The 19336-nt window shown below is 25.4% G+C and overlaps 1 protein-coding gene across 2 annotated transcripts; it reads left to right on the top strand.

The window, feature by feature from the left end:
- The first annotated feature begins 544 nt into the window (after positions 1-544).
- LOC129972210 (ADP-ribosylation factor GTPase-activating protein 1-like) lies at positions 545-17419 on the top strand. Of its 2 annotated transcripts, none has more exons than XM_056086246.1 (12): positions 545-682; positions 2067-2135; positions 2939-3048; positions 4231-4402; positions 5462-5643; positions 7190-7297; positions 8088-8202; positions 9311-9367; positions 11468-11533; positions 11704-11763; positions 13094-13227; positions 14326-17419. In XM_056086246.1, the coding sequence occupies exons 2-12, from the start codon at positions 2076-2078 to the stop codon at positions 14681-14683; spliced, it is 1422 nt and encodes a 473-aa protein (XP_055942221.1). In that variant the 5' UTR covers positions 545-682; positions 2067-2075; the 3' UTR covers positions 14684-17419. The 2 variants fall into 2 exon arrangements, with proteins under 2 accessions (XP_055942221.1, XP_055942220.1); XM_056086245.1 differs by having other exon boundaries at positions 7187-7297.
- Positions 17420-19336: the final 1917 nt, after the last annotated feature.

Raw genomic sequence — 19336 nt, 5'->3', positions numbered from 1 at the left:
GAACCGTAAATGCATCTCGATCTCAATCTGCGATTTGATTCATTTTTTTTGAGAAACTGATGGTGTATTTCATTTTTATAGGATTCTATTCTCTTAAAAGGAAAAAAGAGAGGATATACACATAATTGTATCATATGAAAGACGGATACGATTTCTTTTATTTGTTTTTATATAATATGAATGTATGCAGCATTTATCGCATGTAAATGATTTTAAAATAAACAACAAGTTGGATAATCATGAGATTTCATGACAAATTAGACACCATTCCATTTAACCTGCATTAGAAAATTGCTCAGAGAAGAGAGAAAGAAAAAGTTGCTCAGAGGTAAATTGGAGCTCTTTGTCTTTTAAAATCACTACGTAGTACTTATTTTAATTAAATCTTTTACGTTATCTACAGAATTATTTTTATTGGGAGTAAAATCATATTACATTCAAATTAAATAAAAAAAAACTATTATTAATATGGACATTTTGTTTAACCCATCACGTGGGGTGATATATTTATCAAACTTTTCATTTATCAACTCCATATGGCAACATTAAAACTCTCTCTTTCTCTTTCTGCACCGAAGATGATATGACAACTCATCAGATAACTGTTATTATTCTAACATATTTATGTTTTAAGAAATTTTTTTTGTGTAAATAATCAGTTTTCTTTTATCTCGGTATTTAAGTAAGTTGAATTGCTTTTTTATTTCTATATTTTTCCTAAAATATCAATGGAGTTAAGTTCTATATTATCGTTGTTATCAACAGGTGACAGTATATAATCAATGAAGACATTTATTTACGTTTGCCAGATGATTCGGATTCATAAAATATGCAACTGATTTTTGTTACTGAATTCTTTTCTTTTTATTTCTTCCAAAAAATATAAACATATGTTGCTTTTTACGTTCATTTGGCAATGAAAACAGTATGCTCCAAAATTGCTTTTATTTTTCAACTATTGTAACTGTTTCTGCTACTTTATTTTTAGATATATATTATAAATATGATCATTTCATTTCAAATTAGCTCAGGCGAATACATGGGGGTAAATTGTCTATCTTGTTGACGTGCGTAAGTTGCATTATTAGTTCGTGTCATGTGTATGACTTAAAAAAAAAATTTGAAAAACTTCCAAAAAGTTAAGAAAATTTCCTCTGCAAATAATTTACATTACTAAAATTGTTTCATTAAATCGCATTATATGAATATTTATTGCATATCTCTTGTACATATGGTAGTATTTACATGTTGCTGAAGAAAGATAGTTTTTATTAATTTTATAATGATAAATTTATTTTTGAGCAAAATTAATAATGCATCGATGTTTAGTTGAAGTTGAGGATTGATTGATATGCTTACTTTATTAATAGCTGGCTATAATTTATATCCCCTCAGTAATTATTCTATACAAGTTACCATCTCTCTTAATCTTTACACATATACTTCTCTATTGATAATATTTGAAATGAAATGCAATTATTAGCCTTGAATTATTAAATATAACTTTTTCAACAAGAATTTTTTTATGACATTTAGTAACAAAACTGTAAATAGGTAATATGACAATTAAGATTGTAAGTATTATGATAATGTGCTTATTGTCATTGATTGACTTGCAAGATGGTTAAAGCCATTAATTCTAAAGAATTGCAATAGGTAATATAATATTTGTGTTTAGAATCTTGAGCAATCGGATTAAAATAAATTATTTCTATGTTTCAAATTTTGGAAAGCGAGCTGTTGTCAGAAATGGGATTCTATTCCTTCCATACCCTAATATTATTTTCAGATATATCAAATTATCAATTAAATATTTTTCTACATAGTTATATCATTGACAAGTTTCTTAATTGTACACTGTAAAATGAAAATAGTATAATATCGCATTTCTTTCTCGATTTCTCCATATATATAGATATTAATAAATTGCTATTAACAATTTCTATAAAAAAGTAACTTGAAACTTTTCATTCACATTTAAAATATTTATTTTAAAAAAATTTTATTTTTATATATAATTTACTTTCAATATAAGTATGAGTAATGGTGAATTTCTTTTTCCATAGATTGTTAATATGGCCAGTCCTCGAACAAAACGTGTTCTTCAGGATTTGAGAACCAAGGATGACAATAATGTAAGATTTTGCAATTAATATTTTGGCATAAAATCCATTTATTTGATAGGGGTTTATGTTTTATCACTAACTGAAAGTTTAAGATTGATTTATGAAATGGAAAGGTCTGAACATTTGATAGAAGTATGTTTCTGTAAAAATTGGATCTTAATTCTTTTACATTTAAATTCTTTTTTCAAAAGAAAAATATTTTTGTAATTGGGTATTAGCCACATGCTATTAGTCAAATTTTAGTTTTGAAAGAAATTATTAGCCTGCAATCTTAGGTGATTTTTTTAGCAATTAATTGCTGTCATGCATTTAACCAGTTAGTTCCTTTTTAATTGTTTGATTTGACTTTTAATAATAAAACTTAGTGAGTATTTTTAATAATTTTTTAAATGTAAAAAAAAGATCTTCCATTGTTTTAAGAAAACAGGCATTTGATTTAGCCATAAAAATTCTTCATGAATATTTTTTATAAATACAGCAATGGATATTTTAAATTTTACCTGTTAGTTTTTAAATAGTATTATTTATCATTTTCTATTTAATTTCTAGAATTTTTTTTTTCTTTGATTTGAAATGTATACTAACTTGTCATTGCGAAAATCAGTTTTATCCCATTCTCCATTAATATAACTTAAAAGGATTCTATTTAATATTTTTGTATTTTTTAACAAATTATATTTTTAATTTCGTGAATGAATGCCTCATGATTAATAGATTGTATTTAAGCATTTGAAATTACATAACCTTGAAACTAATTTTTTTCTCCGTTTCTTTGCAAAAATTGAAGACTTTTTTTTACTGATTTCTTTTAGAATTGTTTTGAATGTGGTTCTCATAACCCTCAATGGGTTAGTGTTACTTATGGGATCTGGATTTGCCTAGAGTGTTCAGGCAAGCATCGTGGTCTTGGTGTGCATATCAGGTATATTGTTTGTTAATTTTCTTTTTTTATTAATCTTGTATATGTATATATATTGCTTTGAACATGTATATTAGTAATGCTTAAAGGATTTTTTTTAATGTTTTATTTATTTCGAGGTAATTTATTATAAAGTGTATCATATTTTCACTCAAATTCATATATTTAACTTTCTTAGTGATAATCTCTAGATTGTTTAATTATACTAGTTAAATTATGTCAATTCTTAAAAGAAAGAAAGTAACATTATCTGCTGTTGTTATTTTTCCAGTTTTTATCTAATTATTTTAATAAAGCATTTTTTTTTTTTACTTGTATTTGATCAAATTTGAAATGTTTTATTCTTGGAATTTTAAAGCTATACATTTGTAAACAAATATTTTACATATGAGATGAACATATAAATCAGACATTTGATTATGCTGCTTATAGAATTAAATCTAAAAACTATATTTTTAAAAATGGGGTCTATAATTATTCATTTTGAAATTAAATGAACAATGTGTTTTGCTGCAAGATTTGAAAATTATCTTTGTAGAATTGACTAATGTGTATAATTTAAGCAGTATATTGTTCCAAAAGCATTTTTTTCTTGAATAAAAATTTATAAATTTGATAAATTTTTCTTAATATTTTTAAATTTTTAATTTTTTTAATGTTTAATGAAAAGATTTTAGATTTTTATTTATTTATTTTGGATTTATTCATTGTGTCCAACTTTATTTTTTTCATTGCACTTGAAAAAGACACAAAGTTTGGATATTTATATATTACCATTTAAAGAAAAACATTATATATATATATTTTAAAGCTAACTGTTGTTTCATTCAAATCAGTTCAAACTAATTAGATATATTTCTTTACATTGTATAAAGGTAAAAACAACACCTTTAGTAAATCCTCTTTATAATAGCTCTTAATGTAAATATATTATCATCTCATTTCATTTGAAATAATTGAGACTTTCTCTTTAATTGCAATAGTTGATCAATGTTTGGCCTGAAAGGAATTTGTTTGATTGAATTATTTTATAAAAATAATTGTAATTAACTGATTCAGCTTGTGATTAAATTTAAAACAATGAGAATTTATAAGCCACGTGTTTGAAAAATTTCCATTTTAATCTCTAATCTATATGTTTGAGTCTTTAACAGCAAAATTTTATTAACAAGTATACATTTATAGCTTTGTGAGATCAGTTTCTATGGACAAATGGAAAGATATTGAATTAGAGAAAATGAAAGTTGGTGGAAATCGTAAAGCTAAGCAGTTCCTTGAAAGTCAACCTGATTATAATTCAAAACTACCTTTACAAGATAAATATAATACTAGAGCTGCTGCGTTATACAGAGATAAAGTAAGTAAACTTTTAATGTTTTGTGTGTAATTTTAATTATCATTTGACGCAACTGAGTTGGGCTTCAGCTATGCAGATAGACAGTCAGAATTAATTCATTTACTAAAATCCTGTAAATCCCTGTCCTAATTAATGCGCTTTAATTTAGGACAAGGTCTAATGTAAAGTAGGTAATTGATTTAAAAAAATTGATTTAAAAATTCATTGATTTTAGTGACGTTTGTAATTTTGAGCATAATACATTTAAAAATTCAGCATATTTAACTGCCTGGTATCATGTATTATAAGTAATGCACTGAATTTAAAACTGTTCAGGAGAAAAAAGTTCTCATAAATTTTAGAGTCTTTAAAAAATATCTATTTACCACATAAAAATGGCAATCAATACAAAAAACTTATCTATCATGAGGTTGTTACATCTTTTTCTTCCTTGTTTAAATAGCCTTTCTTTTAAGTTTGCAAATATATTTTAACATTTGACAAGTTGTTAAGTCATTAATTCCTTATCTGTAGTTCACATTATCATGCGACTAATTTTATTCTTTTAGATGGTAATGTGATTATTGATGTCACTAAGAATTTGTAGTTCAGTTTAGATTAGTGCTGAGCAAACTATAGCTTTTAGGCCAGATTTGGCTCCTTTAGTAGTTCTGTCCAGCCTGCTGCATATTATTATATATATTTATATAAATTATAGGTAATTGGATGTTAGAAATGCATTTAAAGCTTCATTAATTTAATTTAGTATTGAAATTTTATATATATATATATATATGGATTACTCATCATTATTATATTAAATTATAACATTTGGTTTTTATTTTCAAAATTGAAAATACTTTAATTTACTCTGACTTCCTTGTTAAAGAGTATGTGATTCGTAGATGACACCCGATGTAATCTAGAATGCAGTATAGCCAAATATATCTTGTGCGTCTAAAAACTTTGACAATGACAGCTTTTGCTTTGAAATCAATCAAAATGTTATCAGTTTTGCTTTATTAGCTCCGTTGTATATAATGAAATTCACTTTTCTATTACATTATTTTTTCTGTGTAGATCAATACAGAAGCACAAGGTAAACCATGGTCAATTGAAACTTCATCCGCAAAGAATTATTCATCCACAAATATCACTAAAAGTGCATCAAGCAGTAGTTTGAGATCTCATAATACTAACAATTTTTCTGGATCACATTATCAAGGTGATGACTGGGATAATTTTAATTCTAGTTACCAGAGGTAAATAATCAGTGTATCAATTTTTCTTCCATTACATTAAAAATAATATCTGATTTTAGTTTTTAAAAAATGCAGCTTAAAGTTGAATTAATTATTTGTTTAAAGAAACTGTATTTTGGATTTTAACTTTTGTAATTTAACATTCTTTTTTATTCTTAATTATGAGTGCATTTGAATATCAATATTTGGTTATTCTTTCTCTCAAATGTTTATTGCAAAATTTATTTTATTTAATCATGAAACATTATTTGAGTAATAATATTAAAGTCTTGTTCATAATCAGCATAATAAAACAATTGACAGTTTGGATAGTTTATGAATATAGAATTTAGCCATTTATATCCGTTTTCAAATATTGCTAATATAATCTTCCATCGAAATTATTTGAATTAATTGACCTTTGGAATTTATCTTCTAAAAATAAGAAGGGTGAAACATATGTTTTTCAATTTATTATCTACATTCCTCCCCTTTTAAAAAATATATTTAAGAATTTATCCAGTCTATTAAAAAAACATGGAAGTTCTGTACAACACTTAAATTTTTATTCAAATAAATAAAATCAAGAGGTTCTAAGCTCTTGTGTAAAATTTCTTATTATGTATTGTGCTTGTATACTTTTTAATTTGTTGCAATTGAAATGTTATTTTGTATAGTTTGTATTAGGAATTTTAAGTAATAATATACAGCAAAACTGCAATAACTTGACTCTTGCTAATTTTAATTATGTAAAAAGACTGTTTTCTCATCATTCTTACAAACATATACTTTTTTCATTCTTTCATTTTATCAGTGGATTATACGATTTTATAACTCAATTGTCTTGTTGCCTGTCTTAATACAAAGGATCTTTGAAATAACTAGCGGGCTTTAATGAATGTTTTTTTGCATGGGTAAATGTTTTTATCAACTATAGACAGGAGATGCAATAATAATATAGTATAGTTCTGAAGTAAATTTGCATGATCTTTAAACTGTTAATAATGATGTTGCTTTTATCAGTTGAATGTGTTATTCTTTTCAAAATCTTTCTTTACTGATTTTGAGTTGTTGTAAAGCTCTTTTTGCATCATGTTTTATTTTTCAATGAATTGTATTTTTAAAATTTTTGAAAATGACAGTAATTATTACATAGATACAATTAATCTTACATTTTTCCATGTATGAAGTTTATTTATTGGAAAGTTCTTTGAATGTCATTATTTTTGATATTCATTGTTGTCATTTTATATTCATTCTTAATTGCAAATTATCAAAATAAAAAATTTGTAAACTTTTTTTTCTTTCTTAACATTTAAGTTGAAACTTATTATATTCATGAAATCTTGGTTTAAAATAAAAGATATTTTGCTTTCAGTTAAGCATGATAAAACAAATCAAATAAATATTCATTTTTTGAGAGCAAATAAGGCACATGGTATTTTATAACATAGCCATGTGACAAATTGCTAATTTTTGATACGAAATGCAATTGTATTAAAATGCTTGTTTTTGTAGTATATTTATAATATTCTTGTACACTTTTTCCTTTCTTCATATGTAGTAGTGGTGGTGGTGGCGGCGGCAGCAGCGGTGGTTTGAATGATAAGAGTATATCATATCAGCGAGATGCATTTTTCAGTAGGAAACAAGATGAAAATTTGTCTAGACCTGAGTAAGTAACATTTTTAAAAAGACTTATTATGTTATAATGTATTGATTTTAAAAGAAAGCTGAAGAAATGAGTTATTTTTCTTGGAATCTTCTGGGTTATTTTCATATTATGAGTTATTATCTTGGAATTTTTTGGGGATTAAATTCAATTAATAATTCATTTTGATAATTTTAATGAATTTAAATTTATCAACTATAAACCTTAATTGATGATTTTTTTAAAGTTCTATCTTAATTGTTTATATATTTTTTCCTTTAAAGATATTTTGATGTTCATCAGTATCAAATAGGCTGAATATCCAGAATTTTTCTTGCTGTTAAAAAATGTATTTGATACTTTAAAAAAAATAGATATAACAGAGGATTAATTGAAGATTAAATCTGATTTTTTTTAAAGAAATTATTTAAGAATAACCTTCCCACACCTCCCCTCCTCAATTGTTTTATGTTTCATTCTTATATTTTCTGAAATTCATTTCATTCATTTTCTGAAATTGTTTTACTGTAAATTTACGAAATTTTGCACATCTTTCTTGTGGCATTTTATATTTTATGCTCTTCATAAAGGCTTAACTTTAATGCTCTTACTTAGATTCCACTATAAAGTCGGAATAAATAAAAATTAAATCTAATATAATTAGACATTTTCTTTCTCGCTTCTATAGGCATGTGATTTTAAAAATTGATACTTTTTTTTTTTCATTTATCCTTGTTATTATTTCTCCAATTTATATTTTATTGCATTATGTATCAATATTGCTGAAATTTCGATTCCATTCCTTTCTTTCTAGTAATGTTCCTCCTAACCAAGGTGGCAGATATACTGGATTTGGCTACCAAATGGCTCCTCCTCCTAGAAGTCAGTCTCAAGAGCTAATGGATGGAGCTTGGTCTTCATTGTCTTCTGTAAGTTTTTACATTAACCATCTAAGTTAAATTACCTTTTTCTATTTTTCACATTTAATTCAAAAGCTGATAATTCATTTGTATTTGTGTAATTTCTTAAAATTTAATGAGTAAAATACTTCCAGATTTTGTGAACTTCTATTTGAAATTGTATAAAGTGGTTTATTCACTTATAAAGTTCACATCTCAAATTTTTGATTTACCTGAATGAAATAATTTATTGGTAGGAGTTTGATGTACACATGCCTTATTCATTCACTTAATCAAAAATCTGATGTCTTTCTTTTTTCTAGTTTTAAAAAAAATTGAAAAATGTTCTTTACTGGATATGAATTCATAAAAATCAAGTTATTAATTGTTGTTGTTATTGTGTAAACAATTTGGCCACAATATTTCAGAATGCAATCATAAATTGATTAAATGTAATTTTAATTGATAGCATCAATTCCTCCTTAAATTTATTAAATTTGATTCATAGTAAAATACTATGTGCGGAATCACAAATTGAAAACATTTGTGATATCAGCCCCTCCCCTTGTAATCTGCTTGAATATGCTGAAGCCTCTGAACAGTCATTGTTTATCATCTATTTGTTAAGTAATGAACAATAGATTGAACTAATTAATCTTAAAATATGCTTCAAATAACTAAGATTTTATTTGCAATGTTTCCAAATAACATACAAATATAATTGCATACTTTTTTAACATTTTTTTAGATGATACATTTACTAATTGTATACAGCTCAGCTTTAAAAAAAATCCTATTTAAGCAACTTTTTGTTGTTGCATAGTCTTTCAGGTTTTTGTCATCGTGAAAATACTTTAAAAAGTCTTGAATATAATTGGATGTTTTAAAAATGGTTTTCTTCAAGAAATTATGAATTCTAAATAATATAGAAATTATTATATTTTCATCATAATGTTGCCATTTTTAACAATATATGCTATTTCATTGAAGTTTGCTAATATATTGTCTCAAATAATTTTTTTAAAATTTTTTAATTAAATATAGAAACTATAAATATGAGTAATGAAAAATGGTTATGTTATAACTGTCATAAACAAGTTTTAACTATCAAAAAAATAAATTAATATTTTTACTTTAGGGCTGGTCTTCATTTGCTTCTGGGGCCTCTAAATTTGCTTTTAAAGCATCTGAAGGTGTAAGTATTATCATTTTATAAAAACACATCAAACCTTTGATTCATCTTCAAGACCAAAAAAGAACTACTTTTATTCCATATAGCTGTTTTTTAAAACTTTTTTTTTTTTTCTTTAAAAATAATTTCACTATCTACAAAAGCGAAAGATTAGAAAATGAAATTGGTTAATTTTTCTTTCATCTTAAATGCTAACAGTCATGTTGTGTTTTATTGTATTATATACTAGGATTAATGTGGCATGAAATTAAAATTATGTACCATAAGTTTTCACTGGCAATGCATGTAATGATTTATTTTTCAGGTTTTTTAAAGTTAAAAATGATAGTTTTTCACAATCATAGCATATGTTTTGTTTATGTATTTTAAAAAATGTCTCTAAAGTAAAGCTTTTGTGAAAGTGGCTTCAAAAATTTTTAAAATTTTATTATTACTTTAGTCATAAACATAAGATGTTTGATCTTGTCACATATTGCTGTACTTCTGTCATTTTAATAGAAACAGGAAAGTATACTGTCAGTTTGGAATTAAAATTATTATATCCTTTATTTTTATTTTTAATTACTTAAGAAGTAAAAGAAAAGCACAGAAAATAAAAGGTAAAATCATCTACGTAATATTTTTATGCGCACTATTCTGTTTTTCTTTTTTCTGTAGATATATGCATTTTAGGACAACAAAGAATTAAGGGGTGGGAATATATATAAACAATATATATATATATTACTGTTATCATTTAAGAAGACTTACTAGGTACTTATTAGACTATTATGAATAAATGTAATAAAACACAAGTTTTTAAACCTAAGTTTTCCAACCTATTTTTTTATGACTAAGTTATGACTAATTTTTTTATGACCATTTATGACTAATTTTTTTAGGTGGAAGGGTTAGCAAAATGTTTTGTAATCCCATTCAGGATTGGGAAGAGGAGAATAAATGGTGAAGATTAATTTCTTGACAAGAAAAATAAATTTGCTAAGGGTATTTATTTGAAAAAATTTAATAAAATATTCCAAATGAGGATAAATTGATTCCTTTGATTTCACATTAATACTAAAGGATCTGGCAAAAATACTTGTTTTCAATACTTATCAACCTCGAAATGCTGCTGTTTCTCTTTGTTAACAGAACTTATTATTTTAACTCTGTCTTAAATCATTTAAGATTCCAAGATCTTTTATTTTGTACTATGATTTACTTCAATTTTCTCAAAATTATTATTATTATTTTGTGATTAACTTATTAGTTTCTTTTGAAACCAATATCCACCCATCATCATTCAATTTGATTCGATCAGTATCTACTCATTGGTTTAAAGTATTTGTCATAGCTAAATAAGCATTTCCATAGCTACAAAAACTACTGGTTTTGCCAGTTTTTATTTCTTATGAAATTAGTGTAACCAGCAGTCATATGTCAATCATTTGATTTTCATTTTTTATGAACAGGGCTTTTCTCTGAATCACTTTTCTTTTTTTTTTTTTTTTTTTTTTTTAGGCGGGGTATATTTCAAAAGCATTAATTCATAGGGGTAAAAACCCTGACAGAATTAAATAAAATATTTTATGTATTTTTTTACTTATTTTTTATTTTAAATGAAATGGTCATGATTACTAGATATATTAAGTTTTGTTTGTTTCATTAATTGTGTTTAACATTTGTATAAGTCATATTTTTGAGAAATATTACAAAATACTTCTCAAGTTGTTGTTTAACCTCAATAATTAGACTGTCACTTTTTATCCCAGTTAATGTTGACTGCTGCATCACAAACATTATGTAACTAATCGAAATTTTCAATCATTGTTATGCAGCCATAATTTAAAATTGTACTTTCTTTTCTTTTGATATGATGTATTTTATAAAATTTATCAGTATTTATTATTATCAGTCTTACTGTATTAAGGAATAAGCATCCCTACCTCTTCCTAGAAAACTGGGGGGAGGGGGCACAGATGACATAGCTAAAGGTAATGAGCCATCATGTGAAAAAAAAATTTCGCATTGACTCAGTGGTTGGGAAATCAGTGATTGATTTATTTTTTAAAAATGTATGTTTATTTTCTACCAGGCTAACTGAATTTTCTTTTTTTATTTTAGGCTGTAAAATTGGGTAGTATAGCTTCTCAAAAAGTTATAGAAATATCTGAAACTGTGAATGAAAAGGTACTGTAGTTTTCATTTGTTAGATAAGTTGTGCAGTTAAGCAGTTGTATGTAGCATTCTTAAGTTTTTTTTAAAGCAAGCTTGTTTTTATTTTATTATTATTATTTATTTTGTTTCTTTGTTATTTGCATGTGAGCATGGTTTATTTGTCATAAAATTATTATCATTAGGTTAAAGAAGGAAGCTTAGTTGAAGATCTACAATCTCAAGTTACAACTATTGGGAGTAAGGTGAGAAGTGCTGTGTATTCATTTATTTTTAAGGTTTTTTTAAGTTTTCTGGTTTGTTTTGAATTTATTTATTGTTAATTTGAAAATATTTATATCTGGGATTGCATTTATAATTTGCAGCATCTGCATCTTAATATTTTGAGTGTTGCTTATTTGAATGTTTTATTTAGTTTTGGTACTCTTTGAATTTACCATAGAAGTTCAAACATTCTCATGCTCGTGTAAAAGTTGAGAAAAGGGGGTTTGTTAGATACCAGCCTTTCTTTCTGATAACCTGAAAATTGAGTTGCTGGAATCTAACTTTGCATGCTATAAAGAGAAAATATGTCATAAATTTTGTCATTAACTTTTACTTTTTTATTATTATTTTTACACTGGATAAAATAAAATTATGCACAAAAAATTTCTAAAATATATGGGAAAGGAAAAATTAATGAACAGGATTTTTAAAAAGAATGACAGGAAAAAATTTTAGTAATGAGAATTCTTTTTTTAAATATTTTTGACGGAATAATACTAATAAACAATTCTAATGCATAAAGCAGTATATGATAACAGTACTTATGACTGAATTATACTTTAAAGAATATTTGTTGCATTAGAACCCTTTGTTACATTGAACATTATTATTAGTAAGTGTAACTTACATTAGAAATATGACTAGTAGAAGGATATTAATAGGGCTGAATCACTTAATCATGTTTAAATTAGATATGATATAAATACAAAAAAAAAATGATTTGTTGAGTTACAATATTTAGATAGTAAAAAGAAATTTCGTTAAACCCTGTAACCAATCGTGTATTATTGAAAGAATTAATTATGTAGTATAATTTTTCTATTTTGTTGGTAAAGCTTGCTTACACAGTTAATATAAACCAAATATTTTAATATGTGCAATAAAATAGTTATTTTTATTTCAAATAACTAGATTGTTTTCTGGCACTTGCTAAGAACCAAGTGGAGTATTTGTTAATTATAAATTTAATTCAAATATTGAGCAGATTTTCTGAAAAGTTTTCTAAATTATTTTTGCTTACTCTATCTTCTTTAAAGAAATAGGACAAATGCATATGCTGGAAATATTTTTTAGCAATTTTTACAATGAAACTTGTTTTTTAAAATTAAGATATAGATGTCATTTGAGAAGATATTAAATACAAATATTTTCAATTATAAGTTATTCATGATATATTAAGTTAATTAAAATTCGGTTTTAATAAGTCTCAAATAGATTAATTTGTTTGTGTGTGAGTAAAATTAAAAATATCATGAAATACAATTGATTACATAGTGAAATGTTTTCTAATGTAATATATTGTTTCTATAGGTAGCTGATGTTGGGAAAAAAGGTTGGACTGATTTGTCATCAATGTTTAATCAGAAAGTTACATTAGAAAAGGCTGAGGGAGCACCTACTGAAAAATCATCTTTATTAGGGTTAAGTAGTCCTAAAGATATGAGGTACATAATTTTTTGAAATAAAATTTATACCTGTGATTGTATGTATGCATAAAAATACATTTTAAAACATCCATGAAAAGTTTTACTAAAAGATGTAAAAATATTAAATTTTTATTCTACATATTATGATCATTAATTTAAAGGATTTTTTAATATTGCAAATCATTGGCTTTTGCATTCTAGATTGAATCTTTCTTTTCATACAGTTTGTCACTTTTTTATTTTTATTTAAATTTATTCACATTATAAAAGGCTTAATTGTCTTTTTTTTTGTGTGTGTTTAATTAGATTCATAATAATCTTATCTATCTGTACTCTGAGATGTGACATCATACTCTAATTGCCTTTAAAATATGTACCAAATTACCAGATATTAAGTCAACCCTTATTACGTTTATATTTGTAAATTATAATAATTCTAAAGTCTTTTGGCAGAATCAACGCAAACATTGCTTACGAGTTTCAATTACTGTCAATCATTTAGTACTAACATTTTATTTTTGAACTAACTTTAACATCAGTAAATTTGTATAAACAAAAATGTTTCCTGTAGATTAAACTTACAATTTTGATAGTTTTAAGTCTGTTCAAATACCATAAAATTGTGCTAACATTAAAAAAAATATTTTTAAGTGTATTGATTTCAAGTGTCATTATGCCTAGTTAATTTCAACTAACAGCTAAAAATATTTTTAGAATATTTGCTAGCAAGTATGATGTTGGTTTAATTAAGTTATACTTGTTTGGTACAAAGATACCTTTGTATTTTATACCATGATCTGCATACAATTGTATTTTGATTTTCAAGCACATTTTGTATAAGTGGCAAAATTTTAATACTCAACAACTAACTCACTTTATAAAACCATTACTGAAAATCTTTGGTGATATTTGGCAATCCTTATTGAAATGAATTTACTTTTTAAAAGATATTCCCTTGAACAATATGATTCAAATTTTGATAAATCATAAATTATTTTGTTGTAATTAATTGGTTAAGTGTTTATTATTGCCACATCTGATCTTGTGCTCTGAAACATAATTAACTAATTCATATTTAAAAATTTTATTTTTGCTTATTTGTCTTTTCTTTTTTAGCTCTCCTACACAAGGAACAATGTCAAACAATGACTGGCAAAGCGAAGAATGGAAGTGGTCTAATGAACAATCACATTCTTCTAAATACCATTCAAGAAATGATGATTCTCCTTCTCCGAAGCATTCCAAAAGTCGTTCCTCACGAACCACCCCCACTTCTCCGGAGAGTAAAAAAATGCTTGCTGGAGACAATAACCTTATTGACTTTGGTAATAGTGATGAATACAACAATAAGCCAGATAAAGAAAGAAAGCCATCTGAATGGGACAATAATTGGGAGGATATTTCTTGGGATCCCTTAGATAAAAAGTCATCTAGTAAAGGAGGGTACCAAAGAATAGGATCAAAGAAGGAATAGCTTTTTAATTAATTGATTTTCATTCCGTTTTTATTTTTGAGGTATAAAGTGTTGGATGTTTAATGTAATTAAATAGCTTAAAACAAACAAAAAAAAATTGTTATGAATGTCTTTTTTACATATGTAATAAAATACTCTTGAAAGTATGAAATATCTAATCGCCCATCTTTTGGGAGATTGTCATTTTTATTCTAAATTTTGTGGTATCTTTTTCTTTGATTTAAAATTATCTTGATATTTTTTAAATTGAAGCATTTTATGCATTTTTTTTTTCAAATTTATTATTAAGTTTTAAAATACTTGTTTCTTTTTTCCTTTTTTTTTTTTTTTTTTTAATCTAAATTATTTCAGAGTTTATTATCATTTACCGGTGCATACATTAATTTTCCACTTTTTCTGACAAGAATTAAAACCCTGTAACTATTTATTCCATGGGTGCCTCATTTGTATAAAAAAGAATAATGATAATTTTGAGATTTTTGCACAGTAGTATTACTTAAATTTGGCAGTGTAAATAAATATATATTCTTGTTATTAAATATTTATCTGAAAACTGATAATTTATTCTAAAAGTGCCTGTTAAGTAAAAATGTAGTAAAATATTTGCATAGTCCATTTTTGGTTGTTTATAGCAGATATTTTGATATCCGAGTATCAACTGAGATTCAGATATGCATTTCTTTTTTTTATATATAAGTTTCTGTTGACTTATTTATTAAAAATTTGGGGAAGAATTATAATATGTATGTCAGTTACAGAAGATTTATCTGTATTGTTAAATTTGTTTAAGAATTTATCCTTCAAAAAGTGTTTGAATATATTGCCATTCAAAAAGTGATGAGTAAAATTGTCTATATTTTACAGTTATTGAATGTTTCTATATATATAGATGTGTAGAATTAGATGAGTATTTTGAATATATACATATATAATGAAATAACCATGCAATAAAAAAAGTTGTGTAACTGGATATCATGTAAATATCATTTATTAAATGTTAAAGATATCTAAATTCATTGATAAGTCTTGAAATTAAATATATTTGAAATACAAAAATAAATATTTACTATTGGTCAAGTGAATTTTATTGATATTTCTTGTAAGCTTATTTTTTGAATTTTATTTTTATTTTCCCTTTATTTATGAAATTGAAGTTAGAAAAATGTATCATATCATTTTAACATTTTGTACTTACACTTGTAGTAACCTTATAATTATGATGCTAACTATTTACATTTGAGTGGTATATGCAACTATTATTTCAATTTTTTTTTTAAGGAAATGTGTAGTGCATAGTTTCAAAGTAGCCTTTTATTTATGCTGATGAGTTGTCTATTTGATGAATTTTAGCTGTTTTAATAAATATATTTAGCATTTTATGTTTAGCTTGAGCATTATTTATGTGTGAAATGTTATCTGCGAAGCAGTTTTGGTGTACATGTTCAGCTTGTGTTTGTGTCTTGCACTGTATATTTCATATTAATTTTCAAAAAATTATTTTATTGCAAAAGATAAACAATCTTTAATATTACTTTTGTTTACATTAACAAAAGAAATTTCCAAAGTAATCATATTCCACCATCTGTGCTTTAATTATTGAATGTCTTTTCGCTGAATATGAAGTCGATTTATATAAGGGATGGGCAGTTTTTAATCAGTTTACATGATCATTAGGTCAAATTGATTTTATCAAATGTAAAATTGTCCTTTAATACTCATTACTTTTGTTTATAAGAACAAAAGTTTTCAAAGTACTGATAATTATCCATCTCCTGTACTTTTAGCATTGAATGAGTTTTCAATGAAATTAGTTCAAATTCATATGGTCAGAGAATAGCTTTTGTTATGGAAACAATTTAATTGACATCATAATCAATGATTAACATAATTGTATGTTATTTCAAGCTGTTTTGTTTATTTTGCCCTTTTTCATACAGCAGCATATGCAGTATATTCCAAAACTATATTTGAGCAGTGCATTTGATGTACTATCTGGGCCTAAGTTGTTTCTGGTAGAAAATCTTGATTAAATAACAGCCAACTCCAATTATATGAGTTGGCTTGTTGCCAAAATGATGAGATTATTCCAAGACTTTGATTTGTTAACCTATTAATGTGTTTTATTAAGTAGAATCTGCCATTATAAATTATAATTTCATATTTGCAAATCACTTACTGCTGCTTCTATTTCTTTTGAATTTTCTATCTCATGATATCTAATACAAACATTCAAAAGGAGTTAGAAAAAAAAAGGGACTAAAATCAATAGATATTGGCAACACTTTTAAATTCTGCTTTTTTCTGTTGATTTTTTAAATATCTTTTTTATGTATGTCATATCATATGAATATCATATAAGGTAATATCATATGAAACCTTAGATTTTCTTTGTATATTTTGTTTCGATCCATTTAACATTACAAAATCTTTAGCTGATACAAAATTACAATTTGACACATTAAAATGTTCCATAAGATATGCATGCAGTATAAGCTGTTTTGAGATTAAATTACATTATTGATGCTTAATCAACTTTCTAATGAGCTATGTATTGAGGGACATTTAATAGACTGAAAAATAACTTGCTACATAAGACTTAAATTGCAAATTTTTAAATAATTTCATAATTCTTATTAAAATAAAATTATTCATTTTTAAAAAAATTAATTATATAGACCTGTTTTACATAATACATTGGCATGAACCTTTTTTTAATTTTTTTTATTTTTTTTTATTTTACAAAAAATTGTTGGAGTTAATTGTAAATGAAAACAGGTTAAAATGAATAAGGAAAATCTGGCGTGCATTTAATTTAACTATAAGCTGATCATTTGCAATTATTTATTGTGGTCCTGTTATTTTCAAGTATAACTCACTGTTTTATTTAAATGTTACTGTTTATGTTCCCGTAGGAAATCATTTTATTTAAAATGAATGTGATGAATTTTGTTTGTACACATCGGAAACATTTTATGATTGCTGAAAGCAGTTCTGCTATTGTGGTGATGTATATTTTTACAGCTTTCCTAATTACTTTTTTCCCTCGTCTTTTTTAATACTATATACTTCAAACTCTATTAACAAGCTCATATTAAGAATTGCTTACCTCTGAAAATGCAAGAAATAAAGAATTAAAATCCAGAGATGACAATTTTATGATTCTTGTGACATTGATTTCTTATCTTAAATAATGCAATGAGTGATATGTGCTCTTGCATGTGTAGTATTTCTAAGATATATGGCATAATTCCGTTTGAAGGCAAATTGCAATGATTTGCACAATATTTCATGAATTCCAATGTTCAAATCTTAATTGAACACTTCTATAGAAATGGGAAATTTTATTAGCTGATTTCAGACTCTCTAATGACTTCTGACTCAGTAAATGGCAGGATTGGGGACTGGTTGCAAAATATCACATGTTAGATATGTGTGGTCTTTTTTTCTTTTTCTTTTTCCTTCTCCTCGATGTGAGTTGGGAACGGTTGGGGCTGGATTTTGAGGAAATTAGCACATATATAAGTTTCAAACAATCTAACTACAAAATTATATCCTTATTCCCTTATAGTGATCATAATAAAATAAATTATTTTTAGTAATAATGTTATTTTGGAATGATAAGAAGTTGCCTAAGAAAAATATGAAACAAGTGATATCTAATTTTTGTTTTTTATTCAACAGTGTAAAGGTGCTTTATGTATTATGGGTTACAAACATTAAAAGTACATTCAGTATGACAGAACATGAGGGTAAAGTCTCGACTTTAAAACTGATTGATCGCGGATTCGAAACTTATTTAATATAAAATTTGCTTTCTATATGGGCCTGGTGCATGTTCAATTCATTGAACATTCTTCCATAGCTGCGGTGCAGAAGGCTAAAAAAGGGAGATCATGTCATCTGACCTCGGTTCAAAATTGTGAAATCCGTCCTAAAATAGCCCTTTTGGGGCTTCATCATGAACTCTAATAATTGCTCAAATGATACAACATTGGTTTGTCACAAGGCAATACAATTTTCCTTTTAAACAAATTTCTACCTTTATCATGCATTTCAATATAATCTAATTGAAGTATTTATCATTTTTATATATTTTCATACACTTTTTAAAAATATATTCTTTAATGGAATATCATTAATTATTGGTCATTTTATATTTTTGCTGAGCAGTTAATGAATAGCTCATTATTGAAAACAGCCATGTATCTGAGATGCACCACACATCTTGAGATGTATTTTGTTATCAAATTATTATATTAGTAGTTTGATGGCATTGCTTTTATCTGTTTTCAAACTTCTATTGGTATGGCATTTTCTTTCCCTTTTATTGGAAGACTGCATAAAAAAAGGGCACTTTGCAAGTAGGAATTTACTTAATACTTTTAAATTGTAAATCTGTGCATTTAACTTGTCTGTGATGGTTTGTTTATGCTTGCTTTTAAATGACTTTGAGATACATTGCTCATCTGCTTGTTAGACATCATGGAAGAACGGATTCTATTTTATGGATCATTTAGTATTTTCCAACTAAAATGTTGTGCATGCATTTATGTGACAAAGTGAACTGATGAAAATATATTTCTTTTAAGTTTATAGCGTAAGAGAGGACGAATGCCAAATGTGTATTGTTTTCAATGTTCATCTTGATTTTGG

Source organism: Argiope bruennichi, chromosome 6 (genome assembly GCF_947563725.1).
Source record: "Argiope bruennichi chromosome 6, qqArgBrue1.1, whole genome shotgun sequence".
In the NCBI taxonomy this organism is placed as follows: Eukaryota; Metazoa; Arthropoda; class Arachnida; order Araneae; family Araneidae; genus Argiope; species Argiope bruennichi.
This window is presented reverse-complemented; position numbering and strand designations above follow the sequence as displayed.

Bases quoted from the DNA above. Each gene is read 5' to 3' on its own strand.
- LOC129972210 (XM_056086245.1), top strand. From the start codon at position 2,076: ATGGCCAGTCCTCGAACAAAACGTGTTCTTCAGGATTTGAGAACCAAG. The intron at 5,644-7,186 runs GTAAATAATCAG...CTTCATATGTAG, and splicing joins TTTAATTCTAGTTACCAGAG to TAGTGGTGGTGGTGGCGGCG. The intron at 9,368-11,467 runs GTAAGTATTATC...TTTTTATTTTAG, and splicing joins CTTTTAAAGCATCTGAAGGT to GCTGTAAAATTGGGTAGTAT.